Source organism: Cydia strobilella, chromosome 2 (genome assembly GCF_947568885.1).
Source record: "Cydia strobilella chromosome 2, ilCydStro3.1, whole genome shotgun sequence".
In the NCBI taxonomy this organism is placed as follows: domain Eukaryota; kingdom Metazoa; phylum Arthropoda; class Insecta; order Lepidoptera; family Tortricidae; genus Cydia; species Cydia strobilella.
The window spans coordinates 22,217,775-22,232,246 of NC_086042.1; the positions used below are offsets into that span (position 1 = coordinate 22,217,775).

The window sequence follows — 14,472 nt, forward strand, 5'->3', positions numbered from 1 at the left end:
AGTATAAGGACATGATGCAAGTAAAAAATATGAATTTTGTAATCTATTTTATTATTGTCAAATATAATTTTGTTTGGTTCATCTAACTTAAACAGTTTACAAAATATGACACTTTCAATGATACGCTGATTATTTTACATTATCCCGAATAACTCGAAAACAAAAGAAGATCGAGGACTGTTATTAAGCGTAGTGTTCTTAGGTCCTGCCAGTACACCACCTGAAAGAATGACCAAATCCGTCGTTGGGGGCACTTCTTGTTCGCTTAGCCTGCTAGACCCTTTACTTCTAAGTCTAAACTTTGGTCTCTCTCTCGTTGGCTATGGGGCATGGCGCAATGCGTCCGATTCGCACGTTGCTCCTACGTGCGAGCGGGATGTCGCTAAAATACGCGCATAGCGTTGACTCGCTCACACTTCGGAGCGACGTACGAATCGGACGCAGTGTGCCATAGGGGGTTGTTTTTTTTTTTCAAGTGTCGGGTTTGTAATACAGCTTGAATATGGTTGATAACATGTTTATTTTCAGACAAATATAACTGGGAAAAAATAATGAACATTTAGGTAAAAATCTGTAAACTCAGGTATGTTTTCTTTAAAAAAAGTAATTGTTCTTGGAAGTATTGTTATATGATGTAATATCATATTACTTGAGCCCAACAACGTGCTCACTAGCGCCATTGCTAAATAATTGTGATTATTTAAATTTAACAATAGATATTTAAAAAAGGGGGCCGCTATGTAGTGTATCTTGTATGTACATTTTGAATACATTATAATAGTTTTTACGTTGCTGGATTCGTCATCCATGCGTCGAAAGTTAAAACGGCCGTTTTTGTTTTGAGTTCACAGATCGACCAATCCAGCAACATAAAAACTAGTTTGATGTATTCAAAAGGTACTTAAATACAAAATACAGTACATAGCGGCCCCCTTTTTTAAATATCTATTGTTAAATTTAAATAATCACAATTATTTACCAGTGGCGCTAGTGAGCACGTCGATGGGCTCTTAAGGCACATTATTAAAAAAGTAAATTTAAAATTTAAATCTCCAATCTATTTTTGATCTTGTTGCAAATGTATGTGTATTTCGTGATGTGATACTTGAGCTCTTCCACCCCGATATTAGTGACTTCGCCAACTTCATCTGCTGGTGGTTCTGAAATATAAAACTCGATTAATACTTCTAGGGTTCCAATACCACCACAAGCATACCACTGACCTGAAACTTACATTTTGCTAACGTCTGCGTAACTTACATTCTATACATCTCGCTCGCACTAATATGCCAGTACGAGCGAGATGCATAGAAAGTAAGTTACGCACACGCTAGCGTATATGTCAGTGACAAGCTCGTGGTAAGGCTACTACTATAACACAAACCTATATTCAAATACCACTTACCTAAATTCTGCCACACGGAAGGGGGAAACACTGGTAGCTGAGTGAATACGTACACTCGTTTAGACTCTCTTTTGACTCCCATATCCGCTGCTTTCTGTTTTCTTTGCAACACCATGCGGTACCAGAATGCAGATTTCCTGAGGCAAAAATAGTAAAGACGGTTGTTATTTATACGCAGGAAGCAACTTTGTTTTGAGATAGCTGTATGGCTACCACCACCAGTTTGACACTGACATAATAATTCGCTAGCGTGTACGTAACTTACTTTCTATGCATCTCCTCGTACTCGAATTTTAGTGCAAGCGAGATGTATAGAAAGTAAGTCACGCAGACGTTAGCGAATATGTCAGTTTGACACCGCTAAGGCAGTCGTGGTAAGGCTACAGTCTGTTAAAAACGCTTGCTTAAATTCAAGTCGTTGGCGATAAATAAAGACGTGTTTATTACAGGGCTTCGTTATTGGACACTTATTGTTCTAACAATTGGTTTGTGAACATAATTCAGATATTCCTGGTGTACCACGAGTTGACATTTGAAGTTTACGTTAGCGACTGTAAACTCGATCGCAGTCCATCTCGCTCGAACTGATATATTGGTGCGATAGAGGGAATTGAGGTTGGACATGGATGTCTTCTGCACCGGGTCCCTCATCAGCTGTCTGACAGACTAACGGGGTATCTATAAGACATGTAGTGTTCTAACAGACGGAATGTGAACATACTTCAGATGGTCCTGAACAACGTTGTTGGCGATGAGCATGGATGTTCTCTGCACCGGGTCGCTGATCAGCTGTCCGACGGTTTTGACAGGGGATCGTTCTGACACGTAGTGTTCTAAAAGACGGGCTGCAATTGGCTTCAGGTTTGCTGAAAAAAAAACAAAGGTTGACCCTTATAATGTCACGTGTGGAAGTCTGTGTACCTAAGTCTAAATAGCTTTTATTATGTCACTAGTCGTGTAGACAAGTAAAAAACCGGCCAAGTGCGAGTCGGACTCGCGCACGAAGGGTTCCGTACCATTACGGAAAAAAACAGCAAAAAAATCACGTTTGTTGTATGGGAGCCCCATTTAAATATTTATATTATTCTGTTTTTAGTATTTGTTGTTATAGCGGCAACAGAAATACATCATCTGTGAAAAATTCAACTGTCTAGCTATCACGGTTCATGAGATACAGCCTGGTGACAGACAGACAGACGGACAGACGGACGGACAGACGGACAGCGGAGTCTTAGTAATAGGGTCCCGTTTTTACCCTTTGGGTACGGAACCCAAACAGTGATTTTGTCTCTATTCTTATATTTAATGTTCTACCTTAATACAAACAAAATGTATTCGAGAATTGTCATTATAGGCTATTTGACTAATTTTTGAAAATGGTTTTAATTGATTGTTTATGACTTAATAATTACACTACATTGATATTTCCGTGAAATTTCCTGTATTAAATATAAAAAATCTATGTTAAAGTTTATTTATTTTGAACGCGCCTTAAACGCTGTTTTTGCAAAGGGGCTAATCACGTGACACGTGTGACGTCACACGCGAGTAAACTCAGTCAATGACCATAGTAAATCTTATGGTTTATGTGCATTGAATTGATTATTTCACTGTAAAATGGTATATAAATGGTGTATAGTGCCTCAATATTCAAGTACGACTATAAAAAATCCAGATAAATTGTTTGTTTCCGTTCCAACGAATCCCAAAAAAAGAAAAATGTGGTTAAAACTAGCGCGAAGAGACCCAAAGAGCATTTTAGCGCATACAAATGTTTTTATGTGTGAAGACCACTTCGATGTAAGTAGTATTTAACTGTAAATAGATATGGTAGTTAAAGCAGCGGATTTTGTTGTATTTAACGAAACAAGATCTAGGTATTTAATGTATTACTACATAACCTCATAACATAGCTCTTTCAGCATTAGTAGGTAGTTAGTAGCATACTTTTTCTTTCAAACTAAAGTTCAGTATGGAGATAATATTCTCGTCATCGTATTCTATATAGGTATATATATCGTCGTCGTATTCGTATCATCGAAATCGAAATGTTCGTAAATAAACAATTTCTACGTATACTCACATAGCTGTTTTTACATTTCTAAGTTCCGCAGCATAGTAATCCGGATTATCTTTAAAGAAAAGTGCAACCATTGATCTCATTGATCATTGATTGATTGATCTTTAAAGAAATCCCTTATAGGGATAAGCTCGCCTTTGTACCTAAATTTATATGAATTTCATGTTAACAATTTTTGTTTTGTACAATAAAGTGATTTACTACTACTACTACTACTACTACCATTGGTGCGTCTATGTCTGGTAGGTTGCCGCTATCAGCTTTCACATATTTCGGCTCCATTTTGAGATTCTTATGAATATTGTGCTACTAGATATACGGATAAATCGGAATATATCAGAAAACTGTGAAACAATAACTAAAATTAACTAAATACAAATAAAACAGTTAAAACACTCAAGGCAATCAAGAATGTTTACGCGCGTGTGACGTCATCCGAGCGTTGACCAATCACAGAGCGTTCACGTCCCTGATGAAATTTCAAAAAATATTAAATTTTCTTTCGTTTATATTCCAAAAACTAAACATAATTTACATTCAAATATAGTGAAATATACTTTATTAGTTTATTATCTTTCAGGATGACAGCAATTCGTTATATATTTTTAATGTTGTCAAATACCCTATAGGGACAAGGTTAAAAATCGAATTTATATTATATGCACTATGTACATAGTATAAAACTATCTGTCAATCACAAGTAGAGGTAAGCACAATTAGATTTTTTTTACATCTTAAAAATGAACGATATCAGTGTCTCGGTATCAGGTGGATCATACGCTTGTTTGCAATTGTCGAGGTATAAAAAAACCGACCAAGTGCGAGTCGGACTCGCGCACGAAGGGTTCCGTACCATTACGCAAAAAAACGGAAAAAAAATCACATTTGTTGTATGGGAGCCCCACTTAAATATTTATTTTATTCGTGACAGACGGTGATTGGAGTCTTAGTAATAGGGTCCCGTTTTTACCCTTTGGGTACGGAACCCTAATAAACAACGATAGTTGAAGGGCATGTAACGATTAATGTAATAGTAACTTACTGAAATCAGCTCGCAAACAAACTTCCGCTCGGTACAAATGTTCCAAGCACACGTGGACTTGTGCAAATTTCATCAACAGGTTTTTCCAAGGGCTGATATCTATTTCGTCTGATATTAAAGGCACCTGAAACAAACAAAACAAATATTTATTTGACCCCTTTATTTTCAGTCACAAGTCCGTGTTTCTTGAGTGACGTCGATCATAACGAGAATAATGTTAAAATGAGCGGCTAAACGAATAGAATATTCATCCAGATGGTACCTATATGTTTTTAGGGAGAATGACAATGGAAGAGGGACAAAATTTATCTGTAAATATTTGTTGGTCAGGTCTCAGGTCTCAAATGGGGCGGAATCGAAGCCAAATATTGCAACGGTCTTTGGAAGCTCCGGGTTATTAACAACTTGGTAACTACTGGTAACAACTTGGTGGTAACTAAGGGGAATAACCCACTAGGCCGAGCACATGATTGATGCGACAGTATCTCGCCGCGAGATAGACTACCCGTCTTTTGCTAACTGTATGAATTAAAGGGGGACGGGTAGTCTAGTCGCGGCGAGATACTCTGGCGCCAATCATGTGCTAGCCCGACAGAAGCTCCCATGGCGCTATGTAGAAAATTCGTGTCGAAAATTTAAATAAATAATAATAAATAAATATTAGAGGACATCTTACACAGATCAACTAAGCTCCAAACTAAGCAAAGCTTTTACTATGGGTGCTAGGCGACGATATACATACTTATATTGATAAATACATACTTATATACATAGAAAATTAAACCATGACTTAGGAACAAATATTTGTGTTCATCACACAAATAAATGCCCTTACCGGGATTCGAACCCAGGACCATCGGCATCACAGGCAGGGTCACTACCCACTAGGCCAGACTGGTCGTCAATTGTCGAAAATTATACCTAATGTAAAGAAGCTATTGCTGCAGTATGGGTCAAGGTTATTTTTAGATATACACACAGCTGCAAAAGTGCATACCCACTTCATGACTGAATTTCATTCATAAAGTGGGTACGTACTTTTACAGCTCGCTGTACATACTTACGCCATAGCCTTCATAATTAAGGGATATCAGATAACCGAATATCTGATATTTATTCCCTATATTAAGAGCCGATTTTTCGGTTCTCAGTTAACAGACGGATAGGATTTATTCTATAGACAACACGATTCTCATGTGTCATTCTAATAACTTAATTCGTTGGAATAGTTATCGAACGATTTAAATGGTAACTGAAAAACTAGAACTTGGCAACACTTCATTTGTACCTCGTTAACATCTTTCTTTTCAGTTACAAGTCCGTGTTTCTTGAGCGACGCGAAGTCATCTACAGTGAGCTCGTGAGGGTCGTCCTCGTAGAAGGACTGCGAGTCCAGCCGGATGGAGTGGTCCCCAGATGACAGCGTCTCGAACGGGTTCAGAGAGAACTCGCCGCACATTGTCATGTCTTGAATGGTTTGGTTTATTTGCTCTATCGATTCGTGAGTTCTGGAAAAAAACCTCAGTAAACAAGATTTATTGTCAAAAATTTCTATCTTGAAATAAAACTACGAAAACGGATTATATCGCGTATATTGAATTTATAACACCCCGACGTTTCGAACCCTTTCGTGGTCAACGGGTGACTGAGGAAAAGCTAAAATGTGCAAAAATACCCACATACAAAAATAATGAACCATAATAAACTTATAAACTTTAAGGCTGGTTGTACATGCAAAATCGGTTCTTAAGGCTAGTTATACAATACAACTATTTTCAAGTACAGATATACGCGATAAAGCTACGCCGGCTCTAACTCAACACCTCTGACCCGAGAAGATTTAATTCCCTTCTAAATTGTAGGAGGGTATCCCAATATAGGACCACCCCGCTGACCGCGAACGCTGTAAGGGGTTCGAAACATCGGGATGTATTATTAATTCAATATACGCGATATAATCCGTTTTCATAGTTTCATTTCATGAGTAACTATCGCGGTAACCGAAGACAATATTAAAATTTCGACTTTGATACAAGTTTTTATTCCTGACTTTTAACAGTTAACAAATACTCATTGAGACAATTCTAACAAACCGCTACTCAATGAGTTTCCGTTATTTTATCACAGAGTTCCTATGGCCACTGTTCCTATGGAGACTGGAGCTCCATCATCAGGTCAACTCGAATTTAGATAAAGTAGGTATGTGAAGTTTCGACGTCGGGTCGAGGGTTGCGAAACGCATGTCATGCTCGTTTTAACCACTTTGATGAAAGTTGGTGAATAATTATTTATCTTGTCTCAAAAGTGAATTTTAACAAAACATTAGTACCTGTTATCGTTCGTCCAGATGCCAGCAATGAAGAAGGAATGCTCCAAGAGACTCATGACTCTGGTGTACTCCCACATGGTCTTCTCAATGCCGACTTGTGCGACGAGCGACAGCGCCTGCGGCGGGCTGGCGCGCAAATTCTTTAGGACTTTGGACGCTTGGGAGTGACCGCGGGATAACTTTAGTACCAACTTGGATAGGTAGGTTTTGTTGTTTGCGTCTATCTGAAGAAAAAAAAAGTTCTTGTTAGGCTTTGAATTTGGAAGGGGAGAATTAGAAAATGTCACGCGACATACAGGTCGATTCACAAGGGCTGGCACGAATGGAATGAATGAGTGAATGAAAATATCTATGTGTGTATCACATTAACCAATAAAATGGTGGCTCGGACTGTATACCGACACAGGTGACACTCATGCAATGAAAGTTTCGTTCATTCCATTCGTACCAGCTTTTGCGAATCAACCTGTACGTTGGTAGCCACGTCGTCAAATCGTGATCTCTAACTTGACGTAACATAGGTACTCAAGTTTGTGGTATTCTTCAGGCGCGATCGGCTCACCACTGCTCCAAGGCAGGTCTAATAAAATAAGCAAAAAAGAGAACGCGTCATGCGACTCGATGCGTTAGAGACGGACAACAAGATTCATTGTCAATCATCGGTTTTGTGAGATTCTCGTATGTAGCTCTGTAATCTATTGTCTCGACGATGCCGTTAAACATTCTGCCAAGGTTTTAGTCAAATGTAACTATAATACTCTTTGGTTTATATTACTTTCACTTCACTCTTTTATTTTTAATTACCTACGTATTTATTTGTATTATATGCTTTACTTACGAATGGTCTTATCTTTCCACTGGATATGAATTTGAGGGCTTGTAACAGTAACGTCACGACTTCTGCAGCAGTTACACAATCTGGAATAAACAAAATACAAGATTGTTTAGTAATTATAAACTTAACTGTAAGCTTTATTTAATTCTCTGGGTAAGGTTGACAAAGTGGACCACTGTTGCTCCTATAGCATTCAACCGGAAAAACGTTAAGATGAGGAAGATGGTGTAAGTACAAATGACCTGACAATGTGTCACCAGTGGCCATTTATGAATTCCGATCCTACCCTAGATTCTTTCTTCTTTCTTTAGCCTATTTGAGTATCCCATTACTCCCACGGCTTCAGCCCAGTCCCACTTAAGCCTGACGGCTTTTTTCCAACGTCAGCAATGCAAGTTCTAGAGTGTGTGTTCCGAACCGAACGCGATCGGTCCTTTTAACACCTAAAATACTGCATTGCATAACTTAAGCTGGCTATAGACACTAGGCTATGCCTACGCAGTTTTGCCTATACAGTTCAACTGCACAGGTAATGCCGGTTAAACTACAGTCGAATGTCACATATGCTCCTTTTTACCTGTGCGGTTGGACTGTAAAGGCAAAACTGCGCAGGCATACCCTAGTAGTGTATATGGCCAGCTTTAGATCCAAAATTCATAATTTGTTCAGTATCTTTAAGTTATTACTTATATTATTGAAAGTTTAAGTTTTCTTTACCTCTAAATATGTCCCACAGCTTGTATATAAAGTCGTTGCTGGAACCCTCCGCGTTCATGACGGACAAGCACTGTTTGAGCGTGGTGGTGTTTTCTGTGACACAAACGCACCCGCCTTCGGGATACTGCGCGGTGTATGCGTAAGCTTCTGTTTCGTTTAGCAGCTGGTTTAGGCGCTTGGAGTTGTTCGGGTATTTTAGGCTTGGGTTGGATAATCTGAAATAATTCAATTGGTAAAAATCCAAAACTTTGAAAAATGAGGGGAAAATAGATAGGACAGAGCTGTTGTCAATAGTCGTTTCCAAGGGACCCACTGATTATCAGTCCGCCGGACGATAACTGAGTCAGTTAGAAGAAAAATTTGACAGTTCCGAACAACTGACAGGCTGATATCGTCCGGCGGAGTGGTAATCTGTGGGCCCCTTTAGGCAGACAAGTATATATTGAAAATATTCATTGTAGCTCAGTTGGTCAAGCGTGAACCACTGAGGAGTTTTTGCATTCTTTCATTTTTATCAAGAATTGGTACATTTATTCCTTTTCCTTTGAATAGTTTCTCCAAGACCAGTACAAGTAATTTGAAATTCTGTGTATTTAGTAGTTGAAAAAATACACTGGTATTTTTACCTGATTTGAGCAGTCTCCAAGTTGACAGAAGAGCTGCCAGCAGCAGTCATGTCAACTAGGATTTGGTTAATATTGTGCAGTGCGTATACAGACTTCCAGATTGCGTTGCAGGGGCTTGCTAAATGCCCTACTATTACTTCTTGCTCCTGAAACAGATAATTGTATAATGGTTTAGTTATGAAGAATTTTTAAAGGTAAGATGAAATGTGAATAAAACCCTTTTCAACTCTATTTAGACATAGCTGCATAGCTATACCGGGTGGGGCCTGTAACAGGAGCAAAAAATTTTACTGTAGGCTGTAGCTCCTCAAACTGACCAACATTTGTTCAGCAGCTTTTAAAAATAACTTGTTTTGATTTTAATTACGGCGAGTACGACGATGACGGCGTAATTGAAAGATAATACATGATGAAATTTAATCGGTGATCAGGAACCAATTTTTCTAATTCGGTCATCGATGGTGATCACATTTATTTTGCGAGCTTTCTAGCCATTATTAGGTAATAGGGAATGTAACGCGAAACTCTGCGTAGGGGGCACCAGGGCGCCACTACCATAATCTGAGGGTCTATCGCGAACCAAGAAAATGGAAATTTCGTTATCTCTGTCACTTGCATATTCGAGCGATAAAGAGGCAGATAGCGAAATTTCGGATTCGCGTTTCCCGGTAGGTCCTCGTGAAACAAGCCGCCTTGATGCATCAATGTCATATGTTACTATCTCTGAAAACTTGTCAAAAACCTACAGTACAGTATGTATAAGTTACTCTATATGGTGTACTAAAAAGGCTAGTCCTGCACTCTGGTGGCAGAACATTGCAGTAATATCCCCTATTAAACTAGAAATACCTAGTCAGTTTGTTTGAGGGTAAAATCGTGAGTACAAAATTTTCAGGCCACTTGTTTAGTGAAAAATTTAGTGTAGTAGTAGGAGGGGGTTGCTGGGAGGATCCTCTACAGCAACCACAAATATTTTAGCCTTGTACCTACTCCAAATTTATTAAGGTACAATTTATTTTAGGTAAGTCCAAATTGAGTAGGTACCTATTGTGTACCAAATCTTCAAATAATGAAAAATTACAAAACGCAATGTGGGTTTGCTAGATAGCATTACGTAATTCATTCGGCAGTCATTTGTTTTAAGAAAATGGTTTGAAAAATATCGGTACTTAAGGGGCCCACTGACTATCAGTCCGCTGAACGATATCTGCCTGTCAGTTAGAGCAAAAATTTGACAGTTCTGAACAAATGACAGGCTGATATCGTCCGGTGGACTAATAGTCACTGATAGCCCTTTAGTTTGACAATTTTATTAAAAAAACGCACTTACAAACTTAACTTTGCAACTTATGAATGGAGTTATAAGTGTATTTCCTGTCCATTCACAGTGTAACTCTGTGACTCCTCCGTGGGGCGCATTCAGCAACTCATCAGTGTTGCGAGAGCTGTATGACATGCCTGACAGCACGTATTTGCAATCCATTGATATGTCGACCTGGAAATAAATAAAATTAAACAAGGGAACTTTGAACTTTGAAAGGTATACATGTATTGTTTGTTATTTCATTTTAGACAGCTGATGATGATTTTACTGTTTTAGATAGTTTATGAACTGTTTTTAGGGTTGCGTACACAAAGGGTAAAAACGGGACCATATTACTGTCCATCTGTCTGCCTGTCACCAGGCTGTATTTCATGAACCGTGATAGCTAGACAGTTGAAATTTTTACAGATGATGTATTTATGTTGCCGCTAAAACAACAAATACTAAAAACAGAATAAAATAAATATTGAAGTGGGGCTCCCATATAACAAACGTGATATTTTTGCCAGTTTTTTGCATAATGGTATGGAACCCTTCGTGCGTGAGTCCGACTCGCACTTGGATTGATTCATATTAGAGTTCGGGCAGTAATTTGTTATTCAGTTTGCAATAAAGTTATGCTTTAGCTGCTAGTTTAAGGCAATATTCAAACCTTCAAGAAAAGAGTGTATTCCCATCTTAAAAGCCGACAACACACTTACAACCCCTCTGGTGTGGCAGGTGTCCATGGACGGCGGTAGTCGCTTACCATCAGGCGATTTGCCTGATTGTTTGCCTCCTATATAATAAAAAGTGTCCTCCATCTTTACATAAATATTTTTTTCATGTCACGCTCTATCAATGTCAGCATTTGTTTTTACAGGTAACTTGCAAGTAACAAATGCTGATAACAGTGATAACTGTAACAAGTCCTCTTGACTTTAGCTGGTTTTTGGTTGCTTTTATTGAAGGGACCATCCAAGGACCAAGGGGATGTTCAAACATAAAAACAAAATTGGTGTATACGCTACTTGATAATTAATGTCATTAACGGGTCTAATGCAATTAAATTTCATTCCACCTTCACATACACCACAACACCTTCTTCCATGACCACAGCTAGTGCAACCTGGCTGAAACTAATGAAATTTAATCGTGTTAGACCCGTTAATGACATTAATTATGTGTACAGAATGCGAGAGTTTAAGGTGTCATACACTACTTGATGTTCGGATTTTACTTGACCGTGGCAGAACCACCTCACTTATGCACCAGCTTAAAGTCAAATTACAAATGAATGCTTACCAAATCTTCATTTAGCCCTTCTTCCTTAGCAAATTTCTCTGTTATATTCTCCACATCTACTTCTTCCAAGCACTTAGCTCCATCGTAAGTCACAATTCCCCTAGCAAACTGTTCTTCATTTGATTGTATAGTTAACAACAATGGTTTACCCTCAGACTCTGGGTTACATACTATCCACATAGGTATGCTGTCTTCAGCATGCAGCTTTGATACACCCATATTGTAAAGGTTGGCTATTTCTCTGCATTAGAACCACAAAACACTGTTCATAAAATAAAGCTTTGAATGATAAGTTCTCTAAACTGTTTTAGATTATGACTAGAAATGGTTGCAGTTGAGCTTGACACTAATGAATAAACTTTTTAAAATTTAATACCATCAAATAAAATCCTACAACTTACCTAGCCTTATCAATGCCAATTGGTACGTGGCTGCTTTCATCCTTGTTCCACAACTGAGCCTCTTCTGATATAAGTGTATCATCCAAAATTGTGTGCAGGCTCAAGTCCAGTTTAAGTGGAGACCCAGTTAAATCTAATTCCTCTGAAATTCCAGTAAATAAATTATGATAAGTAATTAGTAATTTAAATACAATAAATACTATAAGTTCATGCAACTTACCTTTGGGATTTTGACTCGCTTTTCCAGTTGTATCAGCAGGCAACACATTTTGTTTAGCCTGTGAGGAAGTAGAAGTTTTGCAGGTTAAATTATTCAATTGAATTGTTATAGCTATTACTCATAGATTAGGTCAAACGAATTTATTGCTAATTTACCTTTAAATACACCATAATAACATCACTAGAATTTTTTGTGTACATTTCAACGTAGCTTGGACATTTTTGTCTTTCTATGCAATATTTTGGATATAAATCTAAAACTGGCTGGAGAACGGTGTTCATTATATTTAAGATTATTTATTTAACAAAGAGAAAGTAGAGAAACAATGCAATTTTGTTTTACTTGTTCGTAACGATAAATTTTATTTTGAAATTAGAATGAATGTATACTTTTTTAACAAATGACAGATCAGTAGAAAAATTCAAGCGCCTGATTCCTAGTTTTTGAGAAACAATATTTAAAACTGTTAAAATCGTTGTTTTTTATTCCTCACTTCTATACATCTATATATTTTAATAAAACCAGGGAAAGTTTTTAGGATAAGTCAGTACTCATAGACCTGTACCGCTGGCTATATTTTGACCCCTAGGTTATAAAAATATTAAAGTCAATTCTGTTTTCGCTTATGAATACTTTGTTAAGATGTAAATCTTACATTTTGTTTTGTGTCATATATATAATTTGCTTTTCTAGTAATTTGTTATTTTGTGGTAATTATTTTTTATTTTGAATTATCTTGGAGAAAAAAATATTCGAGAGAAAACATGTAACTGTGTTGCATTTAGGATAGTGTTTTTAGTGTGAAAACATAGTTTGTGTCAATTACGTCCACTGCAATCTGATACTATGTCATAATATTCTAAATGACACAAAAAAAAATTAGAGTTAAAAAAAATTACTTAGGTCGAATTTAATCGTTTAAATAGGTCCATTAAATGATTTTGTGTCTTATTAAGGCATAGCTTCATAAGATATTTGATGATTTTGTTGTAACAGGCTGTCACCGTTACAAAAGAATATTAAAGATATTAGAGTTTACATCTTATTAATTTGAAATGCGGGATAAATAAGATGTATGAATTTGTGTCACTTGCATCCACTGCATAAACAAATATTACAAAAATATTATTTGCGTTCAAACGAAGCTAGCGGGCGGTCTGAATGGGCAACGGAGGCCGTGCAGGGTGGGGCCGCGGCGTGACCTTGCCGTACGCAACGCATGTTTACTTCGCCTGTGCGCCAAATTAACGCAACTTATTCAAAGAAGTTACGCAAACAACACAACAACAAGCAAAAAGCAAGTAAAGAATGCGTCGAATTATCTTTTACCTATTTAAAACTCATAGATATTGTACAATGTCACCATTATGCAAAAGAACTGTAAGTACATGTTTGATTTGCGAGCGAGCTGGCAACATTGCGCAGGGAAATCTTAAAAATATCGCGTTTACGTGAACGCCACATACATTTGTGACAGTGATAGGGAAAAGGTACCAATAAAGTAAAATTTGGTTATTAATACCGTGACTTTCTTTCATTCTTTGATAAAAAAAATTGCTGTTTATGCAACAAGTGCGGAAATCATCTTTACGCACGTGTATCATACAATGTTTTACTATGCATTGTGCGAGTAAATAAAAAAACATGTCATGGCAAATAAGTTTAATTATTAAAAGGAGTGTTTTAAATCGACACGAGTTGCGAATTACCTATTCGCACGTGTATCGTACGTTTTACAGTACATATGGCCCTTTAAACTTTCGACATATGCACGGTAAGTGCTCTTTTCCGCACTAGTGCGAGAAAGTAGCACCATATGTACTGTAAAAAAAAATTGAAAACAAAAAGCACTTGTGCGGAAAAACAGTACTTTCCGCACGATATGGCTCCGTAGGAAACGCACTTTTCGAGCACATGCATTGTAAAAAAATATATAGGACTGTATCTCCTAAACCATGCGTCGTAGCGCAAAAATAATAAAATTTTCGTTCCCCTTTATGTAACCCAAAAGTAATACATGAAAAATACAATGAAAAAAAAAAGAAACAAAATCTTTATAGGGCTGTATTAGCTGTATCTCCTATATCGTGCATCGTAGCGCAAAAATAATCAAATTTTCGCTCCCCTTTAAGAAGCCCCTAATTAAGATTTAAAAACGCAAAAAAGAAAAAAAAGAGGAAAAAATCTTTATAGGGCTGCATCTCCTAAA

The 14,472-nt window shown here is 37.4% G+C and overlaps 1 protein-coding gene across 1 annotated transcript; it reads right to left on the reverse strand.

Annotated features, from left to right (window-relative positions):
• Window positions 1-501: 501 nt before the first annotated feature.
• LOC134753881 (protein zwilch) lies at window positions 502-12,647 on the reverse strand. Its single transcript, XM_063689845.1, has 14 exons — window positions 12,419-12,647; window positions 12,264-12,321; window positions 12,044-12,185; window positions 11,643-11,883; window positions 10,365-10,529; window positions 9,035-9,180; window positions 8,409-8,623; window positions 7,695-7,774; window positions 6,857-7,080; window positions 5,816-6,035; window positions 4,528-4,651; window positions 2,127-2,271; window positions 1,406-1,542; window positions 502-1,160 (listed from the first exon to the last, which is right to left on the reverse strand). Exons 1-14 carry the CDS (start codon window positions 12,542-12,544, stop codon window positions 1,045-1,047), a joined length of 2,139 nt encoding a protein of 712 aa, XP_063545915.1. The 5' UTR covers window positions 12,545-12,647; the 3' UTR covers window positions 502-1,044.
• Between the last annotated feature and the right edge of the window lie 1,825 nt (window positions 12,648-14,472).